We start from the raw sequence: 22219 nt of genomic DNA on the forward strand, positions 1-22219 counted from the left end.
TAAAAAATTAAGCTTTAATTATTTTTAAAAAAATGTCATGTAGTTTTGTTGAAAATTTATCATAGATCTTATAATTAAATACCTATTCCGAAATATTAATTCTAACCAATGGAAAGGGTCCTATTTCAGTGAAAGTCGTAGGTGTACGAACACTTTTGGGAGTCACTGTATATGCTATGTTCTTCATTTGCAAAGTTTTGCATTCAAAATATAGAAAGAAAATCAGCAGTTTTCTAACTACACACAAGTCACACAGTGCTTGTTTTTCCCTCAACTTAACCCCTCCCTTCTTTTTTTCTGTGAAAGAGAATTGTTAAAGTGCTTCCCCATTTCTTAAGGTCACTTTAAATTTTTCAACTGTCGACATTGGGAAAATGCTCCTCATACGCGCACAAGAATAGAAATATTGTCATTTGGCTAAAAAAAAAAAAATTATGAAATACCAGTAGGAACTACCCTCTGTATTAAGGCAAGTTGAGTCGAAAGGTTTTTATTTCATTACTCGATATTGCGTAATATCCCGCAACAATTCATTATATGAGTACTTTCCTTACCCAGCAGAATTTGAAAAAAAGGCGGAGCTCGGAATTCCCCCCCCCCCCAAAAAAAAAAACGCAACGCACTAATAAATGCCAGATTGTTGAAACCTGCTTCAGTAACCCCTCGTTACATCGCGCTTTTCCTTTGGGACCCGAAAAATAATAATAAAAAAATGTTGTTTCACTGAAAAAAAAAAGGTTCGTCAGACAGAATATTTTTCCATGCATCTGAAGTGTGCTTTCCATGCTTCTGAATTCGTTGCAGTCAAAGCAGCAACTCTCGATTTGTGTTCTATCGTAAAACAATTGAAATAATTAAAATTGTTTTCTTTTCTAGCACCCGTCAAGATATGACGGGTGAAAATTACTTCTACATTTCTTCTACAACGAAGCAATTGCCAGTTTGGTGATATTTTGGTAGTTGAAATTTTAATTCAAACTTCAGTGGATGAATCCTAAACTCCAGTAGATAGCGTTTATTGTTGACCACTTTTTCATTTCTTCATTACCCTGAAATGACACAGTCTTACCAGTAATACAGTTAAGTTATTCGATCCAGTTCAGCCTTGTCACAATAAAGCCTTTCCCTGCATTTCGCAATAAAGACTTTCCCCCATTATTTTATCAGTCTTAAAGCAAACATTATACTTGTGTCTTAAAATATTCTTTCATTGGTTAACCAAATATTACTTTAACAATTTAAAACTACTTAATAAGCATCAAAGTGTTTTTAATAAAAGTTGGCCAACAATTTGAAGTCATCATAGTATTACTGTTTGACCACGGATTGTATGGAATTGGCAAACATCCAGGTAAGGCGACTCCATCTGAGTGAGGGGAAAAATAAAAATTTGATGCGCGTATTCCACTTATTTGAATGAGACTCTGCTTAATTTAGAGGCTAACATACACCTGCAAAATCTGACATCCCTGAAAACTAATAGATGCTTCCATTTCCGCGTGTAAACCGGATGTTTGCCTTTCCATAGTATCCGTGGTTAGACATTAACTTAATCTTGTGTCCAAAGCATCCATTTTAAACTTGGAAATTCGATCTTCAGTCAATTTAGGTTGCCGATTGCTGCTTTAAAGCATTGTTTCGATAAAAAGATAAATTCCCATTGTTTATTAATAATTTCTTATTAAAGTTTAAATTTTTCATCAGCTCACTTTTGAAAAAAATTGTGTTTTTTCCACTCAAAAAAGGGTCGGAAAAAATTTAATTGGAAAATAAGTGATAAGTTATGTTTCTACAAAGAGAGCAACAAGAAAAATAAACTTCTAAAATGCATAATTAATAATTTTAGATTCTAAATCCAGAGTACGAGAAAAATCTTTTGTTTACAAAGATTAAAGAGAAAATTTAAAGAGCAGTAAAATACATTTTTGTTCATCACATTAACGATCAATATATTTACATAAAAAATGGGCGACAAGTTCAGTTTCGTTTATATCAACGTGAGTTTAGTTAAGATCCAAGCGATTAATAATTTATTTTCTAAAACAAGGCAATTTTTAGTAGCTGGTAAGAAAGTTTCATTTATTAAAACAAATAGGGGATTGGTTAAAAGGCTTTATTAACAAAATCTTGAGTTATCAATTTGACAGAAAGTTTAAATTTGACTACATGCTTCGCTTTTGCTCAAAATCTGCTGCTGAGGGGGGTTTTTTTTTTTTTTTTTATTCCTTTAAGAAAATATCAAAGCTTGGCTCAATCTTCCAGTTAAGTTTTACCAATTCTTGAAATTTTTGTCAAAAGGCATACGACCAATTTTGATAAGCAAGAAGTTTCCTGAAACAATCGAAACTAGAAACACTTTTGGCCCAACAGAAATTACGAAGCCCGATTATTTATGTAGATGATAAACCAGTTTATATGACCTTTTGTTTCCCCTGGTGTGATCCATAAAATAACAACCTGTCAAACGAAAATATCATGCCAGTATAGATGTTTAGTTGATGTCGCGAATATATTACATATCGATTTAATTGAAACATTCCTTAAGTTTTATCGTTTTTGTTGTTATTTTTCTGCATCAGAAAGATCAACTCGATTTTATTGAATTCATTTTGATATAAATTAGTTTTAAAAATTGATTCACTGCATTTTCATCGTATTTAATGAAAAACAACGTCAGTGTTGGCCTTTTAACGTACTACAAAGAATTTTGAATGAAATGTTATGGTAATTTTTAAAACAACACTGTCTTTTTTAGTGGAAATAGATGGAATTCATGCAGAAACAATCATGTTGTGCATTGTAAATATAATGGTTGTTTATGTAAACTCTATGTGTACATACAATAAGAAATATATGTTAATATAAATATCAAACACTTACTGAATCGGCAGAAAAGCTGCATAACATTTCATGTCTTGTTATTCAACGTAACATTATAAGAATTATTATTATCATAAAAACTGCTCAAATTTTAGGAGTTTACCGTTTTTGTATTTTTGAAAACTGCAAAATCACGAACTCACTTGATCCAGATCAACGTTGACAGAAACCGTCTGCAGTTCTGATTTTCGCCGCTAGAGGTGCTGTTTTTGGAATAATTCGTTTGGAAACATTATTTTATGTAATTCAGGTAGCAGCGAAAGAGGAAATTCATAAGTTCAAACCTTAGAGCAGAAATAAGTAAGGGGATCAAGTCCAATCATTGGCTTAGTAATAAAGAAGCTGATAGCAATTAAGCTGAAACAAGGATCCCAAGACACGTGATTCAACGACGACAAAAGGTTGCCCAGTTTTGCGTGAAACTATAGCAAAAGAAACCCGATTTCTCTTTCACCCCCCCCCCCCCCCCAATGCTTTGCTTTAAAATCTATCACGTCACTTGGGATCGACTAATAAAAGTTTTCACTCCTTCCATTTTATCTCTTCTCAATGGTTCAAGCGTCGCCAAAATTCCACATTTCAGTTTTACTGAAATTTAAGATTGAAATTTAGTCTCTTTTTTACCGTCGACTGAGTACTACAACTAGGTAGCCATAGGCGGCATTTGCATCGAAAAACTAGGGGCTCAGAGGAGGTGCTGGTTAGGTAAGCGGCTGCCATGAGTTTTAAAAATTGCGCAATTAAACTTTAACGTCATTATTAATTAAATGATCTTCTCAAAGTCATTCGGGACACAACCTCAAAAAACGTGGGGATAGACTCTTTCCTTCCAGTTCAGGACTTCAAATTATTTTTATGAAATAATAGCATGATAAAAGTATAAAATACACATTAATTCAATTCTTTAAACACGTGAAAAGATCAATTTTATCATTTATTGATCGATCGTTAATTTTGCCATTATACTTTTGAAAGTGAGGGGGCCACCCCTCCCCCCCCTCCCCAGATCCGCCTATGTACGTAACTGCAAGTTTGAAAACCAATAATGTCTATCTTTTGCTGAAAATTTTTGTTCGAAAAACACATAAGTACTTCTATTTCAATAAAATTCAGAAATGGTAGATTGATAACATTAAAATCAAGTCTTCAAAGTTCCTCAAAAAACCGAAAAAAAAATATAATTTTGTCGAGTTACCTCGAAGCATAATGAAAACAACTGAATTGTAGCTACTTAATTGCAATATTCACCCAAGGTAACGTAATTTATATATTATACATAATTTTCCAAAATTACGGAGCAAAATCATTCCTGCCTTCTCTTTTTCCTATTTTTAAGATTGCAATTACAAAACGTAATTCAATTTAGAATAGATATCGCTTATGAATGTTCTAACATAGAAATCCTTTCACTTGGAGAAATGATGTCAGCATTTGAAAATTATACATTATACACTTTCATTACTCAAATCCTGAACGTACATTTTAAATTATAGGATAAAAATATACTAGGGTAACGGCACCAGTAACAGTCATGCTTAAGACATCGCTCACAGGGTAAATCAAAATTTCTGAGCCTTTTAATGTATTTAGACTTTTTAAACTTTTTTCTCTCATGCAACTACAACTCATCTAACATTTGGCTGCTTCTGGATCCTCTGAATTAGTTAATTCTATTTTTAATGCTCCATTTCGAAAAAAAAGGTCCGACCCTCAGTAACAGACATCGATAAATCTTGTGATATCCAGTAACAGATAGGGTCAGGAAAGGATGAATAAAGGACAAAATTCCCTTTTTCTCTTCAAAATGTGCAAAATTTCTTTATTTTAAGAACTAGTCTTATTAAATTTAAATGAACATGAAACACACCAGCTGACCTCGTGATAGCTGTTCATAACCTTCCACCACTGTCTTGTAAATACCAACTGGCTCATAAAATTAACTCTGATGGTTGCATTGTATTCATGAGCCACAGCAACATCAGTTTTACCCGCCTAAAATTCTTATTATTAAAATCCAAACTTACGACTGTATGTTACTCGTGCCTTAAGTTTCTGCAGATATTATCCAATAAAAACGTACTGGATATCTTTTAAAACAATTTTGCCTAGCGTAAGATAAATCTCGACAAAGTTCAAGTTTGTTGGCTCTTGGAAGTAGATTCTGGACAAGTATCAAGGTCGATAAAAGTGATGATCAAGTGAGGTTGTGACAAGATGTTTCGTAAAGTATCGTGCAATAGATGCCTCCCCTTAGCTAATCATTCTTTTACTGTTAATGTCTAACGTTGAATACTTTGTCAGGCGATTTGAAATTTGTCGATTATCAAAGGAACTTAACTTTCGCATCGAATTTATCAAACAGAATGATTATATTATACTCTACTAAAAAGTGGTCTTTAATTGGTAAACTAACCATTATCCGCTAGTCAATTAACAATCAGGAACTTGTATTTTCGCTGTAAAAGGCAAATAGAAATGGCTGTTTTTTATTTATTTATTTTTAAGTTTATTTATGTACTTTAATTTAATTAATTTATTTATTTATTTTTTTTTTGTCGAAAAATATCAAATTTAAATTCGGTTGGTTTTAAAGTAAGAAATAACAACGTCAAAAAGCACAAATTGCGTATTACTGTAGACACGTGTTTCGGCAATACAAGGAACTCCTTTTTCAATGCAAAGAAATGAGCTTATGGATGAGAAGACATCCGACAAAAGCTTTTTCATCCATGAGCTCATTTCTTTTGCATTGAAAAAGGTGTTCCTTGTAACGCCGAAACACGTGTCTGCAATAATCTGCAATTTGTGCTTTTTGACTTTGTTATTTCTTACTTTACTTTTCAGCACAAAGCTATTTATTTATATCAGTTGTTTTTGCTTTATTTATTTATTGTGATTTCTTCATCGTATCTACACTTGTTCTTTATTCGCAACTCCAATAAACTATAGGGGGCGCTGCAGCCACTGTCTAATGGCGGATGAAAAAGGTAAAACAAACAGATGCCGTAACTTATAACTAGCTTTAAAGCTTAATGAATGACAATAATATTTCATCGTGTTTGAGGGAAACTTTCTTTTCTATTCCTCTGAACTTACATTACACCAAACTCTCTGAAGCCTGTAATTTTCTCCAAAGAAAACACGTGGAACGGAATGTTTTACCTTTTTTTTTTTTTTTAGCATTGTTAATCACCGCAAGGTAGCGTATTCGAGCTCTGGAGTTGCGGATTGATGTTAAGTTCTGTTGCACAAAAATGCAAAACATTTTTGTTGTGCAGTATATATTTTCACTGTTCAAAGAATATGATTGAAAGAGTATAATTGAAGAAGTATTATACATTAATTCAGCTAAGTTTTTGAGGAAGGACAATTTTTACCTTATTTTTACCTTTACAATTTAGCCTTTTTGCGGTTTATCCGCGATTTTTACTATCCGCGGATAAACGGGAGTTTACTGTATCCAATTTTGTTATTAAAAGGAAACTATTGGAAGTTATCTAACTAAACTTGCAATGGACATACTTTGATTTATGAAAGGTATGGGGAAAAAATTCGTTGCAGAAATCTTATGATTACACTACTAAATGAAACTGGCACGTTTGTATGCTTACAGTTTGAACTACACAAACATGGCCGCTCTTCTGCCCTGAGGATGCGGGGAACATATTTATTGCTTTCATATTTGATTAGAAGTTAGTGCTCAAAAATTAATGTTTCGTACATACAGTGGTACATTAACCCCTTGAGGATCATAAAATTTGTCGCAGAATACGGAAATTTGGTATTTTCGAAAAAAAAAAAAATAGATGAATTACACATCACATTCTTTAACATAAACTTTTCTCTCTCTCTTTTTGCTGATGTTAAGATTATGATGCCTCAATAAGATAAAAAAAAATATATATAATTTATAAATTATTTCGCTCTTTCCTTTCAAATACGTCAGATCGTAAAAATTACCGATTTTGAGTTATGCGCATGGGTGAATTATTTCGCGTCAGTCGCTGTCAATGGCGTCAGTTGATGGTAAACAGTTTTACTGATTCAGTGTGTTGGGCTCGAGTTTTTAATTTCAAGAAAAATGACGGAATGACTGGAGCAGTGCAATGCTGCATCAATTTTCGCCAGAAACTGGGCTACAGCCATGTAGAAACCATTCGAAAGATGCAGCTGGCTTTTGGTGATAATTTCTCGTACTTGATTTCGATGTTTTTAGCGACAACCCAGCCTGATGTAGTTCAATAGGCTCCCTACTCTCCTGATATGACTCCTTGTGACTTCCCTCAGAAGTCGCTTTTTTTTCTAACTCAAAAGCGATTAAAAGTTTGTGCTGCTTCAGTCGTTTCGTCATTTTACTTGAAATTAAAAAATCTGACCGGGGCACTTACACTTTTCTTCAGTCGAACTCTGTCTGCCAGCGACTGACGCTTTTGACAGATGGAAAAAAAAATTATACATGCACAGAAAGGTTCAAAGTCTACTCATCCAAGCGCCTTTGATTCATATCCATCAGGTATTCACACAAAAAAATAAATGATAAAAAAATACTTCCTTAACAACCCTCGTATATGTCCCATGGTCCTCAGACAGTTCTAAGTACAACATTCTCGTGATGCGTTGATGCAATTTTTATATTAAGACGAATGAGGAAGCATATTTTATTGTATTAGTTTTGCAACCATATCCTACATTTCCTGTGACATCATCATTCATTTCACATATCAAGGTATCTCCATAGCAAATTTCATGCAGGATGAATAAAAGACGGATTTTAATTCAAATGGAAATCAGTTAAGTATTTGTAGAAACGATTTTTGGAACGCTGTTCGTTACAATAACCACAATACTTTTAAAAGTTTCAGATTGTTAGTATGTGATTTAAAACATCGTAAAATCTTAAAGATCAGTGTTAATCAAACTGCTATTATTTAAAAAAAAAAAATCAAATGAAAATGTGTTTTGAAAGAAAATTTGTTTGGACTCTAATTTTAATTGTGTTCCTAAGATTTTTTCTAGGTTGAAAGAAAATCCAATACCTCTTTTCAATTTATAAGCGATCTGACGTGGACTGCAAAAGTCATTTTGTAAATAACTGACTGCATTTAAATCAGAAAAGAGAAAAAAATCTGATGCATTATTAAATTAATTTTTCTTAATGCCAAACGATTAACAGAATCATTAAATAGGTAAGTAGAAGTCATCGATCTTTCAATACATATGATGTCTTTTCAAAGTGCTATAAAAGCTAAAAATATTTTCTCATTTGTTGTGTTGGGGAAAATAACAAGTTTTTAATTTTGAAAACTGTTAATATCATACATACCTTACGGAGCATATTTAAAAGATATTTTCTTTCGCTTCCAAAAAATATTTTTTTTACACAAGTTAACTTTTTAAAAAATTATTCCGTTTTAAGGTTTATACCACATGAACATGACATATAGTTAATTCCCCTCAGTTTACCAATTTTTGGTGAATTTATTTTATTTTATTTTTTACAAAATTGGACTAATTCAGATTGTATTGATAACTTTATGTTGCAAGTAGAATTCTCATGCTCAAGACAAAATTTTGAGTTCTTGTTACTTTCAATTGATAAAATTTTATTAACTCTAAAATAAATCTATTCCTTCAGTTATAAAACTGACTTGACAAAAAGTCCATTAAGAATAAATTTGTTGTTATTACAATCAATATCATCCTATACTACAAATGTTATGCATTGTCAGTATTATCCTATTGCATTTTACGAAACATCTGACGTGGAGGAAAATCTCAGAAATAATTTGTATAAATTTATAGTACATTCCTGAAACTTTATAAAATTGTGCATAACAGAATGATGCGAATATTAAAGGCATCATCTAACCCTAAGTCAAAAAATATTTTTTTGTGCAATATTTTAAAAGTGAATATTTAGTCATTTGTACGTATTATGGGAACAAACAAAATACTGAACAGAATGGACAACTAGTCTTTTTGTTTCAGTGATGAATGATTACTGTTCATTTCGTTACATAGTTGTCTGTTAAACAAATGGTGTGATGTTTGTTTTGTTTCAAACGTGTAGACTGTTTATAAAAATAAATGTTTTCTGTTTAAAAAAAATGCCTGTGATTGCTGTTTTCCTTCTCTCCCCTTTTCTCTTTTTTTTTTCAGTCTGCAGTCAGAAATCATAGGGAAAAAATTTATCCATATCTGCTGATGCTGCATGGATACACACACATAGTACACTTCAATAGACAAAAAACGTGTGATAACAATAAACAAATTACAGTGCTGGCCAAATTATTAAAGAGGTTTTTTTTTTGTTTTTTTTTACACTACTTGTACTAAAATACTATTTATTTTACTGTTAAAGTACAGTACATACTGTACACTGATTATTACATTATTTTAGCATAATTTAATGTTTGCAGGTGGCAGCACTGTCTGCTTTGTTTATATTCTTTGTTTATCTACCTACCACGAACATAACCTCAATCATCTTAAACAGTTCACTAGTTCTTTTTATTAGTGTGTTCTGTTATATTTAAAGTTAGTTTTTGGTAATTAGTGAGTATATATGATAGTGAGTATAAGCAATTTTTTTACCTCCTTTTTTAAAAAGTTAAGAAATGGTGTAAACCTTATGAAAAGTATGCCAAAAAGACTTAAAATGTTCATCAAGAACAAGAGTTAGAATCATACTAACTTTTAGATAAGTATTTCACTGTTTGTTAATGTGTCTATATTCATGTAATCAATAAAGAATTTGCTTTTAAAACAGTCTTAGTCTAATAATTTGGCCAGCACTGTAGTTTGGTGAATTCAAAGGTGCAACACTATAGGTGGTCTAACTGGTTGGGCGTGGCTCGAAGGACAGCTGATCTTTTACTTAGAGCAGAAGCCAAACAGCTCCTGAAACAGCACCAACTCAATTGATTCAAAATAAGAACTTGGTAGACTTTGTGACTACAACAGATTGAATGTGCACCAGACATTATTAGTGATCACGGAGAGTCTTCAACCTAAAGCCCTAGATTGTAGCTTAAGTAATGCACATCCCCATTTTGAGGCTGAATGCGGTTTTCTTCCTATGTCTGTTATGATGAAGTAGCATGTTTTGCTTCTTGGTTGTGGATTAACACATATTAGTATTTTCCTGTATATATCCGCAGCGGCTTTATAATTCGTAGATTCTAAAATCGGCCTGAAGAAAAAAAAAACGGACAATACGATGCAAGAAAATGAAGTTTTGATATAACATACACTTTTAGCAACTAAATGAAAAAGTGAAGAAGTAGTAGTAACTTTTGAGGTATATTCAATATTAAAAAACAAAATAATCTAAAAAATAAAGATATCTTCTCGAAATTACTTGAAGACAAAGAGTCAAAAAAGGAACAAACTGTTTAATCTTGTACATAATAAAGGCTTCTTCCTTTACTGTATGTTGTTTATTTTACATAGCCTGAATCGCGGAAGAAGAATATTCAAGCTATGTAAAATAAACAACATACAGGCAGTGTTTACGATCTCTAAGAACATTTAAGGTGTGTAAAATAAACAACATACAGGCTGGGTAACGATCTCTAATGGCGAATTCTGCAGTAAATATTGACGTTCAATGTGTTGGTGTTGAGAAAAAAAGAAGCACAGACAATCTGCGGCAGTGTATAATCCACGCCTCATTAATGTTACACTTCTTTCACAGATAATCTGTGGATTATTTACAGGAAAATACAATAAGAAACCACAATCAAGAAGCAAAACGCTACTAAACAATAACAGACATAGAGGAAAATCATCATTTAGCCCCAAGATAGCAAACGTGTCGCTACTTGATTCTACGATTCAGGGCATTACTTCATGGAAGGCATCAAACTCGCAACTAAAAAGAAAGAAAGCAACACTGAAAAGATCATAGTAGCCTTTATTAGCTACAGTTCTTTGAAAATTACAGACTCTCTACATAAGTTTATTTACAAACATTTTTTTTTAGATCCGTAAGAATTTCCACTGGCTATAAATATTACTTCGTTAGAAACTTCACAAAATTTCACACACCAAAAATATAACAGCATGCATTTCCATGCTGTGTTGACATCTTGTTTGGCAAAAGGTTTTCAGGATATATAATTTAAATATATATATTTATTTATATAATTTACAGATGAACATAAAAATGTTACAAATAGAAGAAATTTGCAAATAAGTTTTTTTTTTTTTCTTTTCATTTTTAACCTATAGTCCTACATGACTAACACATTAAAGTTCTAAAAAATACTTTAAAACTATGAGAAGGCAATTCTAACTCAATAATATTTGAACAAAGAAAAAAAATTGTAGGTGGTAAGCATTAGAAATTACAATATAAGTACTTAAATTTGGTGTCTAAAGGGAAAATAGATGTAATATTTTCCCAATAACGCATGTATGATTTGTATAGAGAGCTATTTTTATTCTATAACTAAACAAATAAACATAGCTGCTCTGAGTGAAAATAATAGTTTTGAGTTATACCCCTAGATTAAAGGGACAGAAATCTAAGTAAATACAATATTTACATGGCACAAATATCCAAGTGAAAATAAGCATAAACATGCTGATATTGCAGATTGAAAGAATATTTTTACTCGAAAAAAATTTATTCAGAGGGTAAATTTTTTTTCTTTATTTATTTTAAAAGGAAGTTTCACTTTAAAATATAACCAATCATTGCTTCTCACATACTGTTCGCCTGTTATTCGTTCACTAGTATTGAATTCTAAACTATTTAGAAAACTTAAATTTAATAATTTTTTAGACTCCATAAAAAATTCACCATGTATCTTATCTAATGAATTATTAAATTTGTTTTCAATGTCTTTAACATCAAGTATAAGAATACTTGATTGCTTTCATAAATAACTGTCTGTGATGAGTCTCATTATCAAAGTGAAAACTGCACACAATTCCAACACTGGTGGACGATACCAAACTGAAGCAAGAGAATTCAAGTCAAAACAAAATAAATAAATAGAATTTTCGTAGTTCTTAGCTTATATAAGCCTGAATCAAATATTGAAGGCTTTTTTTTTCTACAATCCACATTTTTTAAAGCTGACAACTTATTTTATCTATTACAATTCAAAGAAGTCTATGCTAGCATTGTTTTAATCATTTGGTCAATAGTAAATTTTGCTTTAATAAGACATGAGTAGAAGAATAAAAGTCTATCTAGGTATCTAACTCATTTGGCAAATAATTTCCAAACCTCATTCTAGAACAAATGTGCAAATATAAATAAAGAAAAATACACAAATGGATGGATTCAAATAGCTTCGACAAATTAATTAGTTGCAACATAACATTAGACTTTTAAATAAAACATAATAATGTAGCCAGAGTAAAAATTGCCATCAATTTATAGCTAGTATAAAGTGTTAAATTACAGATGAGCAAGATTATTGCAAAGAAAAACATTCTGAACACATAATATTTCAATAAAATATAAAAAATTTTGTATTAAGGAACCTGACCTTGTTTTGAAAAAGCAAAAAATGAAAATAAATCTGAAATCTGGAAGAAACACAAAAGCAAAATTATTTCTTTAAATCACTCCTTTATTTACAGATTTTGAATTAAATTTACTGTAAATTCAAAATTTCACTCAATTGTTTATATATTGCAATCTACTCTGCAAATAGTAAATTATACAAAAATAAGAGTACCAAAAAAAAAAACATTTCAAAAGAAGAATTAAAAATGAAATTCCAATGTCAAGAATGCACAATAATTTAAGAAGCATTGCATGTATTGGTTAGTCTCAAACCTTTAACACAAGTTTTGGAATCGCAATCATATGAGCGTTTGCAGCTGAGCACATGATTCTAACACAACATAAAAAAGAACTGTGTTGAAAAAGAATACAGTATAACTTCGATTTAACTATACCCAATTTAACAATTTCCACAACATAATGATATATTTCGCTGGTCCGGATTAGACTGCATTGGATCTCTAAGTTCCTCGATTTAACAGTATCCTTGTTTTAATGATAACTTTTTTCAGTCTTTCGACAGTCAAAAAACCAGGGTTGTATTGTAATTATAATTTGAACAATTTTCAAAACATACTATCAAATAAAAATGTACAATATCAAAATTTAAAAAAAAAAGAAAATTTCTTGTTGAAAAATGGAATGCATCTAAAGAAGAAAAAAAAACAATTGGTCCTAAAGAAATAAAAATCTCAATAAGATCTTAATAAAAAGCAGTTTTTCATTCAAAATAACTTTTATGAAGGAAAAAAAATGAATAAATGACGGCATACCTGCCAACCTCTGAGAGAAAAAAAAATCCGGAAGATTTTTTTTATCCAGAAGATTTTAACGCAAAATAAAATCAAACAAGACACCTACCCTCTTTACATTTAACAATATGAAATTAGTTATGAATTTCGTATCAATTGAACTTACTTTCATTTAGTAAAAATTACTTGTATTGCTTTCTTTAAAAGTTTGCTCATCTTAAAAAAAGAATGAAGCAAAAACAGAACGACGGCCTAAAAAACGCAGTGCCGCGTTCTGCAAAAGTATTGTTGGCACCAAAATTGGCGAGATATAATTTTTTTCCTACAAAACATGAAAAATCCAGAAGATTTTGCTCATAACCGGAAAAATGGAAAAGGGCATGAAAATCCGTAAAACTTCCGGGAAATCCCGAAGGGTTGGCAGGTATGTGACAGCAACAAATGACAGTTGTAAATGCAATAAAAATTACTAGAAAAATTATAACTTATAAAAAGTAGTTTTACTTACGTTTTGATTTTTAAATATATTGATTTTTCATCAGAAAGCACATAATATTGCACTGGCATAACATATGTACAAATAAATAAATAATGGCATTTATAGAAATTCTATATACAAAAGCAACATTTTGTTACGTGGTAAAGCAAGTATGATTAGATTCAAATTTAAAAAGAAGAGAATTTGGAGATGAAAAATGATAGATTCAATTGATTGATATCAAATGTTAGAAGGGAAAACTTAAGGGTCATTCCACGGCAAACGGTCGTTTTGTCTCACACATGATGCCTCATATAATTTATTAAAAATAATACTTTAGAGTTTTAATGATTTTTTTTTTTTTTTTTTTTTTGCTTAACAAATTACGAACTTGTGTGATTTCTTAAGCAAAACATTTTGTCATTACCCTTTAAAATTATTACTATTCAATAAAATATATGAATCGTTCCGTGCAGGACAAAGAGGGACATTTTTTGCAGAATGGCCCTTAAGCATTTTGATATTGCTTTACTATATTTTGAATAGCAAACTAACTACTTGGTTAGTAGATTTGCTTTGATAAAACAACTGACTATGCTTTCTAAACTACTGCTGAATGCACAAATTTGGCTTATAACAAAAGTTGAATTTTAGATATAAAAATAACAACAAAAGGAGGGTGAAAATATTTAAATGAAAACTGTCAAATTATGTTTAGATGAGACGATTATAACTATGAAATTAATACGAAGTTTTACCATACAGAAAAGATCAAAATAGTTACGCTAAAAAAAAAAAATACAGCAAATAAAATAACAAATAACAAAGAACATGTCAAATAGTAAATTGAAAAATTATCGTACCAGTTTAGTCTATACCTCATACAATCAAAGCAGTTGCTGAAGGAGTTAGCTCTCTAACAATTTCTTCAACTCTTTTTCTTTTTCAATTTGATGAATAAGATTAAAAATCAAGGTATTCGGCTGTACATGTCCCAATCGATATTACAAGTCTAAAATATTTCTGAAAGTTTGCAACCAGTAAGACATCCTTGTGTGACAAGAGTACAATTTAAATTTAGGCTATTATAACTTGTTTTCTGCTAGAAATATTTGATGACTTGCAGAAACTTTTCATTGAGAGTAAATGAAATGTGATTTGTTTTGCTCTCTATCTTACTTTAGTTGCGAGTTCTTCTCAAACAATCTTGATGATACTCTCAAAAAAAAAAAAAAACAATCAGCAAATAATAAAAAAAAAAATATCTAAGATTGAAAAATGACATATTTATTTATTTTTCAGTTTTAAGGGATTTCTCATTCCCAGCAGAGCTAGGACATACATAAAATTGGTAACAGTGAAAATCCAAATTTCTTTCAAAAATACAACATTTTCAAGTTTGTAAGGGGAAAATTAGGATACTAATTTAGAAAAGAAATACTGAATAGAATATATTGGGATGAAAAGAACATTTTGAAATACAGGTAACTTCCGAAGCACACAACTAAATGGCTCTGTTATCTTTAAAACCCAGTAGTTTGAAACCACAAAACACAGGATTTTGTTTTAAGGGTGAAAATAAAGAAAAACCTAATGTTTAAAAAATTTACTCGAATAAAATTTATACCTATGGATGTATTTTATTCTTTCTCAAAACAATAATTCGAAAGACCTGTAGTTAGAAACTGTAATCCAGAGAATGTACAAAACTTATGTCCTTCAAGTACCATGTTCAATGGGGATTGGGGTTACTTGTAGTTTTGAACAGATTAAAAAAGCTGCATTTGAGCATTATCAGTGTTTTCCATTGCAAGAAAAATCAGTCAGCAAAAATTTTGCACCTATTTTTCAAGTGTACATTTCAAACGCAAATCACATTTAATGTGATGTCGGATGGGATAAATTATGGAGTTTTACTAATAAATGACATAAAAAAGATCACAAGAATCTTTATATAGAAAACACATATTTACATACAGAGTTTTTTTTTATTGCTTTAAAATGCATTTAGTTTATAAATGCTGCATACGTTTTTAACTTAACAAAAGGCATTGAGCAAAAAAACAATCATAAAACTTTTGAAGCAATTCAAAAAAAAAAAAAAAAAAAACAAGTAAAGTACTTTATCCCCTTAAAATAAGCACAAATTTTACATTAACAGAAAAAAAAAGATTTTGATGAAGCCTTTCATTTATGCAAAATTGGATGACAGCCTTTAAGTCAAAGAAACATTATAAACACTTTTCTAAAATAACAAATAAAAGTTGTGTACTAAACAAAATGCAGCAGTTATGCAATAAATTGTACGATAAATATGAAACGTATATATTGAAATTAATTGATAAGAATACATGCCGAAATGTTATCAAAATTTTAAATAAAAAACTTTCCATTTCTATTTTAATAACAAATATAAAAACATCAAATTGAAAATTTGCATTTTAAATACAGAACGCGATTTTAAGTAACCAAAATTATAAAAGAGAAATTGTACACAATTTATTTTTATTGGGAATGAAGAAATAAGCAGAATGAAAGCATTCATCAAATTTCTTGAAAATTAATTACATTAATACTGGGGGGAGGGGGAGACTTTTTATGAACAGCAAAAAAAGAGAGAGAGAGAGAGACATACTCCAGCTAAATAAATACTAGAAAATCATTCAGACATGCATTAAAGAAAAAAATGTACTGAAAAAAAAGAAAAAAAAAACAAATTTTAAAAGTCACAAAAATAAGTTCATAAAAAATAGAGGAAAAAAAATGAATATTTGAAGAAGCAAGTAGAAAGTTTAACATCATATTATTAAGTGGTATTTTTGATTGTACCGAACAATTTTTTTGCAAAATATTGATTCAAAAAAACAAGGATCAATAAACAAAAAAGATAGAAACAATATGGGAAGAATATAAAAAATTAGGTAAAAATAAAAGCAACAAATTTAATTTATGCTCATTGGAAGATAATTCAAAAACTTTGGACACTGTTCAGTTATTGATGTGTTTAGGATTATAGATACTGACAAAACCTTTCTCTTCATTTAAAAATTTTTTGCACCACATCCAAAAAACACATACCATGTAAAAATGACTAAGATATTAAACATAATTTAGGTCTGGTTAGTCTGTGTATTCATACACACACAAATAAGGTACTGTCCAGTTGATGACTAATTCGGAACTTGTTTTCCTAATTAGTTGAGGCGAAACCCCCTGCTTTTAATTTTAGGTTTGAGCTCTTGTTTATTGTTTATAGTTCAACATGTGGTGCATTTGCCCATTGTTACTCTATATTGCATGTACTGGAGAATAAACTCTCTTTTAGTTCATATTTAAATTTTTGGTCTTTTGACCATATTTATTGAATCCTCCCCAGCTGATGAGCTCTAGATTCATACTTTGTTTTTTCCTATTAAATAACTGTTTGCAATTTTCCTTTTTCTCATCATTATGTTTTATATAAATTGTTTAATATTTGGTAATATATATATAATCTTTTGCTTTTTTAGCTTTTGGAAAAAGTAATATAACTTTAATAATTTTTTCATTTTAAATGCAACAATTGGAAAGTTTTGATTGAATGAGTATTAATCTTTTCGAGAAGATGATGAGTTTTAGCACAATTTAGTACACAAATCGTTATAAAAATAGTACTCTACAGATGCATTATTTGCTGCCTTGAAATACATGAATTACTAAAATTCAAATTTAAAAAAAAATGAAGTAATGAAAAAACACAAGAAACTCAATATTCTAAAATGATGCAAAAATGTACAGCATTGCACATGAAAAATTAGATTTAAATAAAAAAGGATAACAAGTAAATTACAATATACAAACATATACTAAACAAAATATTAATATCAATTAAAATTAATAACACCAAAATCTAAGAAAAATTGTTGGTTTATATTATTTTAAAAAATTGTTCATAAAAAATGCATTTTAGCACATAAAACAGCCAACGTAAAATAAATATCTATTAAAAGCTAAAATTTTCCCTCTTAGTTAAAACCTAAATGTTTTATGGATGCAACAATATCCAACAGTTTTAGTTATTTCCACTGCTTCAGTCAGCTACTATTATAGCCATGACAAAATTTTCGAATGTTACACAGCATCAACTTACCCTTATAAATATATATCTCGACAAATAAATAGAACTTTACATTTCACGCTTTTTCATATAAAAATTGATTTTCCACAACACTCTTGAACTTTTAAGCCAGAATGTAAATCTAAAGGTAGTCTCAATCAAATTAGGTAGTATCAAAGATGAGCCAAAATGTAGTTTACAGTGTTATTAATTACAAACATACAAGTTTAATGCTGCTGATGCAGCATTGTATCCCCTTTTTGGCCTGAGAGTTTGGCATAAGCACCACTAAAATCATGTCTGCGAGTGTCACAGTCATGCTACACACCTTCTTCAGAAGCACCAGTTTTGTAAATTGCTGCTCGATAGCTGAATCTATCGGACAAGCTCCTCTTGGTACTGCCAACATTGTCCACGGAAGGTAGAGTTGGCACAAGATTCTGATCATTTTTCTCTAAATTCTCGTCAACTTCACCAATGGATGTCTCCACAAGGGGCGGTTCAAGTTCTGGAAACTGTGCAATTTTGGACCTCAGAAGAAATATGTAAGTACGATACCGCTTCAGCTAAAAAAGGAATGAATTGATTGGTGGATGAAGTTATCTCACGCACGCCATACACATATCTGACATTTATGGGTCATTTTAAAAACATTCATGCATTTTCTGTCCCACAGTGAAAAAATGATTGTACTCATTTTATTGTATTTTAAATCAACTGTAAATAGTACATTTCTTTAGAGTATACGACACAATATCTACATTATATATCAGGGCTGTCCAACTGGCGGCCCGCGGGTCGCATGTGGCCCACCAACTTCTTATTCAGATATTTCTTTTTTCGACACTTATTGGTATCAAGAAGCATCCGAGACCACCCTTCTTGGTCAAACCGGGGTCCCCAAAATTTCCTCTTGATCGCACTTTTATACTCTTTTCATTGTTTTGAGAGAAAAAGGTACAGGACATCTACAGAAAGGTCAAGTAGTCCTATCCTGCACACTGGTGTTCAAACGAATTCCTTGAAATAGTATTACCTCGCGTTGGCGGAGGGAGACAGGGAGGGAAGAGAGAAACATTGCAGATAAGCAAAACCTGCCTGCAATTGGTTAGAAATAAAGAATCCCCCCCTCTCAATGACTCTACAGCCTTTGTTGATTTCGAAAAAAGAAATTGAGAATTTGCTCTCGTCGCTTCCGTGTTTGGGAGCATATATTTATGCTCCCAAAAAGAAAGTCCTTCTTCGACAATAAACTTTATCAAGAATCGTCACAGGAGCTCCCTCTCCGACAGTTCATTGATAGACCTTCTTCTGCTGGCAACGAAAAACATTGAGGTTGGCATTCCTGCCAGGGCCGATCCTAGCAGGTGTGCAGGGTGTGCACCGCACAAGGGCGGCCAAAGCAAGGGGCGGCCGCAGGCCGCATAATGTAGTTCTAATAATCAAGCAAAATTTCTCAAGAATTTCTCACAAGATAACTTATAATAAATCGAATCAATATGCTGAATTTTAAATGTTCAATTATCAAAGTACGTAAGTTTTGATTTCCTGACAGCATAGCATAGTTTAAGAAAAATAGAATGTTAGGGAACATTTTGCTGGTTCATTGTCCATTAATATCTACTCTTTACACACATGCTTCATTTGGTTGCAAAATTTGTGACAGAACCGTTAATCAGGCATGGATACAGGGGAGAAGAAATGAGGGAAATGGCTCCCCTCTCTGAAGCATGAAAGGATGCCTTCTAAAAGGAGCACCGAGGGCGGCCACTTCCCCCCCCCTCAAACTTTTATAGACCTAAACAATGAAGACATATTTTATTTATAAAAAAAGAAGCTATACTGATTAGATACTCTCGCAAGCATTTCAAACAACAAATTCTGTGTTCAACAATCGTGGATGCGTGGAGAGAAAGTGGAAAATTGCGACTCCCCTGGGAGTCAAACATATTTGAATGACGAACAAAAACTTTGTAATTTTCCCCCTTTACGGTATTTTTTTCTAATTAAGACCCCAAATGAACTGCCCTTTTTCTGATCAGGTCGGAGGACAGGGCTCTTTCACCGGGAAGCAAATTTAAATGTAACTCCAAAACGGAGATCTAAAAGAATGCCATGACCTCCTTGACGAGACTAAAGAATGCTTAAAATTGCGTTTCTAAGACTTAAATTTCGGAAGGTTGAACCACCGATCTTAAGGACCCAATCTTGGTCTAATGTCTAAAATGTGTTTTCAGAGGACAGCTTTTCCTAAAGTCATCAAAAATTGCTTAATGACATTTTTCGGATTTCTTTTTCGAAATTTTTGCGATGGAGGGCCCCCGAAATCCATTCCCAGACATTACTACCAAAGACAGTCTCAATTAGCGTCTTTAGAGAGGCCTCTAATCCCACCCCTCTCACTTAACGTACTGAAAAACAAACTAAAATTGCGTTTTTCAACCATCAGTTTCAAGAACTTTTGGAGAAGGACCCCGGATCCCCCTTTTCTCCAACATTATCACTATACACCTCAAAATTTCGTTTTTAGACGGTTCAGTGGAGCCACAGAACCCTTCCTGCCTAATTTAGCCTGAAATTGACTTCAGTTTCAAAAAACAGTTCCTGAGGGCACACTGAACCCCCGCCCGCTCTTAGTCTCATTGTTCTCAAACAATGCCTAAAATATGATTTGGGATTTTAATTTCTACGAAATTCCGGATTAGAACTGCCTGGCTTATTTAACTTTCACAGCGTTAGGGAATACCCACCAATGGTCGAGGTGAGTTGGACAAAAGTCAATAGTTGTATTTTTTAGATATTAATATCGAAAAATATTCAAAAGATCCACCGAAGCTTCCCAGTTTCGTTAACATCACCAAAGATAATATATAATTGCGCTTTTAGAAATATCCATTTGGGAGCCCCAAAACCCTTCCTTTCCAAAAATAGCCCATGATGGATTTTAGTTCCGAAAAATATTTCGGTTCAGAACATTTTCACGTTGCCCCTATCGTTTTAAAATATAGCCTACAATGGGTTTTTGAAACAATAGTGCCGAGAAACACCCAGAGAAAGGCCGCCAGATCCCCTACCGTAAGCAAAGACATCCTAAATTTGCGTTTTAAACTTCAATTTCGAAAACTATCGATGGAATACGATTGAATCTCCTTCCCTCTGGCAACGTCAACAAAGGTAACCCAAAATTGCGTGTTTAAAACTTCAGTTTCAAAAAATTTTCGGGAAGAGCGCCGATCCTTCCTAAGCTACGGTCTTAAAAAATAGCTTCAAATTGATTTCAATTTTGAAAGAATTTTAGGAAATAACTGCAACATTACTTTCACCTAAAGTCTCGAAAAAGTTCCTAAAATTACGATATTTGACGTCGAATTCCGAAAATTTCTCCATGTACCTTGAATATACCCGACTCTTTTGTCCTTGCAACTGAACACAACCAAAGATGAACTAAAACTATTTTTCATATGCCAATTTCGATATTCTTGGAGCAATCCCCCCTCCTCCATCCTTCCTATGATGTCACCGAAGACAGATTATAAAATGCGTTTTTGCGTCGAGTAAATTTTGGCATCTATTACTTTCTTAAAAGATATAAATTGTGTCTAAGGAGTTTCTTATTATAAAACTTTTCTTTCTTCTTATAAGTTCATCATTCTTCTGCTTTCTTTTTTTTTTATTAGAACTTCATATAGAAATTTGAAGAAAGATTTACATGGACGTTAAAGATTAGTCAAAATATGCAAATTACTCTTGAGGGGCGGCACATTAAGTCTTTGCACACGGGCGGCCGACACCCTAGGATCGGCCCTGATTCCTGCCCTTGTAAAGAAGGCGGATCTGCCTTAATTTTCCCATTAAAATTTAAGCAAATTGTTTTATAATCCTCCTGCTTTATTGTTTTATAATTAATTACCTTTTATACATTAGGAATTATTATTAATTGTTATTGTATAAGAGGTAAGACCTTATTGTTCAAATTTTTCAAACTGCGGCCCGCCAGGTGATCAGTGACCGGAATTCTGGCCCGTGGGTTCTTTGCAGTTGGACAGCCCTGTTATATATATATATATATATATATATATATATATATCACTTGCATATTTTTACCTTAAAGATACAGACTTTTTTATTTGGTGGATGAAAAAATAGCTGTTCCTTAACCCGTATTAAATACCTGCCATAAAATACCTAACTATTTAAAGAAAAAAACAGATTCTAGGCTTTAACAAGAACATATACACAAAATAATTTAATGTAACAAAATTTCAAAAATGAAAATTAAAACATTAAAATATTATAAATTAGTACCTCATATTGAAGAAAATTTTCCTTTTCAACAAATTCATGCACAACTCTTGATTTGGCACTACGATCAGGAGGATGAGATATATGCTCTTCTATTTCTTTTTCTAATTTCATGACTTTGCTTTCTAATTCTAGTAACTGTTCTCGCTATTGGAACAAAACAAAACTTTAACATCTGCGGCAATCAA

General features: G+C 31.6%; 1 protein-coding gene across 1 annotated transcript in view; it reads right to left on the bottom strand.

Annotated features, from left to right (window-relative positions):
• Positions 1–18049: 18049 nt before the first annotated feature.
• LOC129223065 (PH and SEC7 domain-containing protein-like) overlaps positions 18050–22219 on the bottom strand; it is a 65791-nt gene continuing 61621 nt past the window's right edge. The window contains exons 13-14 of the mRNA XM_054857630.1: positions 22035–22178; positions 18050–18295 (exon numbers count right to left, since the gene is read on the bottom strand). Of these exons, the coding sequence (XP_054713605.1) occupies positions 18050–18295; positions 22035–22178 (390 nt within the window). The remainder of the gene's footprint in view (positions 18296–22034; positions 22179–22219) is intronic.

The sequence above is a fragment of the Uloborus diversus genome, chromosome 5, assembly GCF_026930045.1.
Source record: "Uloborus diversus isolate 005 chromosome 5, Udiv.v.3.1, whole genome shotgun sequence".
Lineage (NCBI taxonomy): Eukaryota > Metazoa > Arthropoda > Arachnida > Araneae > Uloboridae > Uloborus > Uloborus diversus.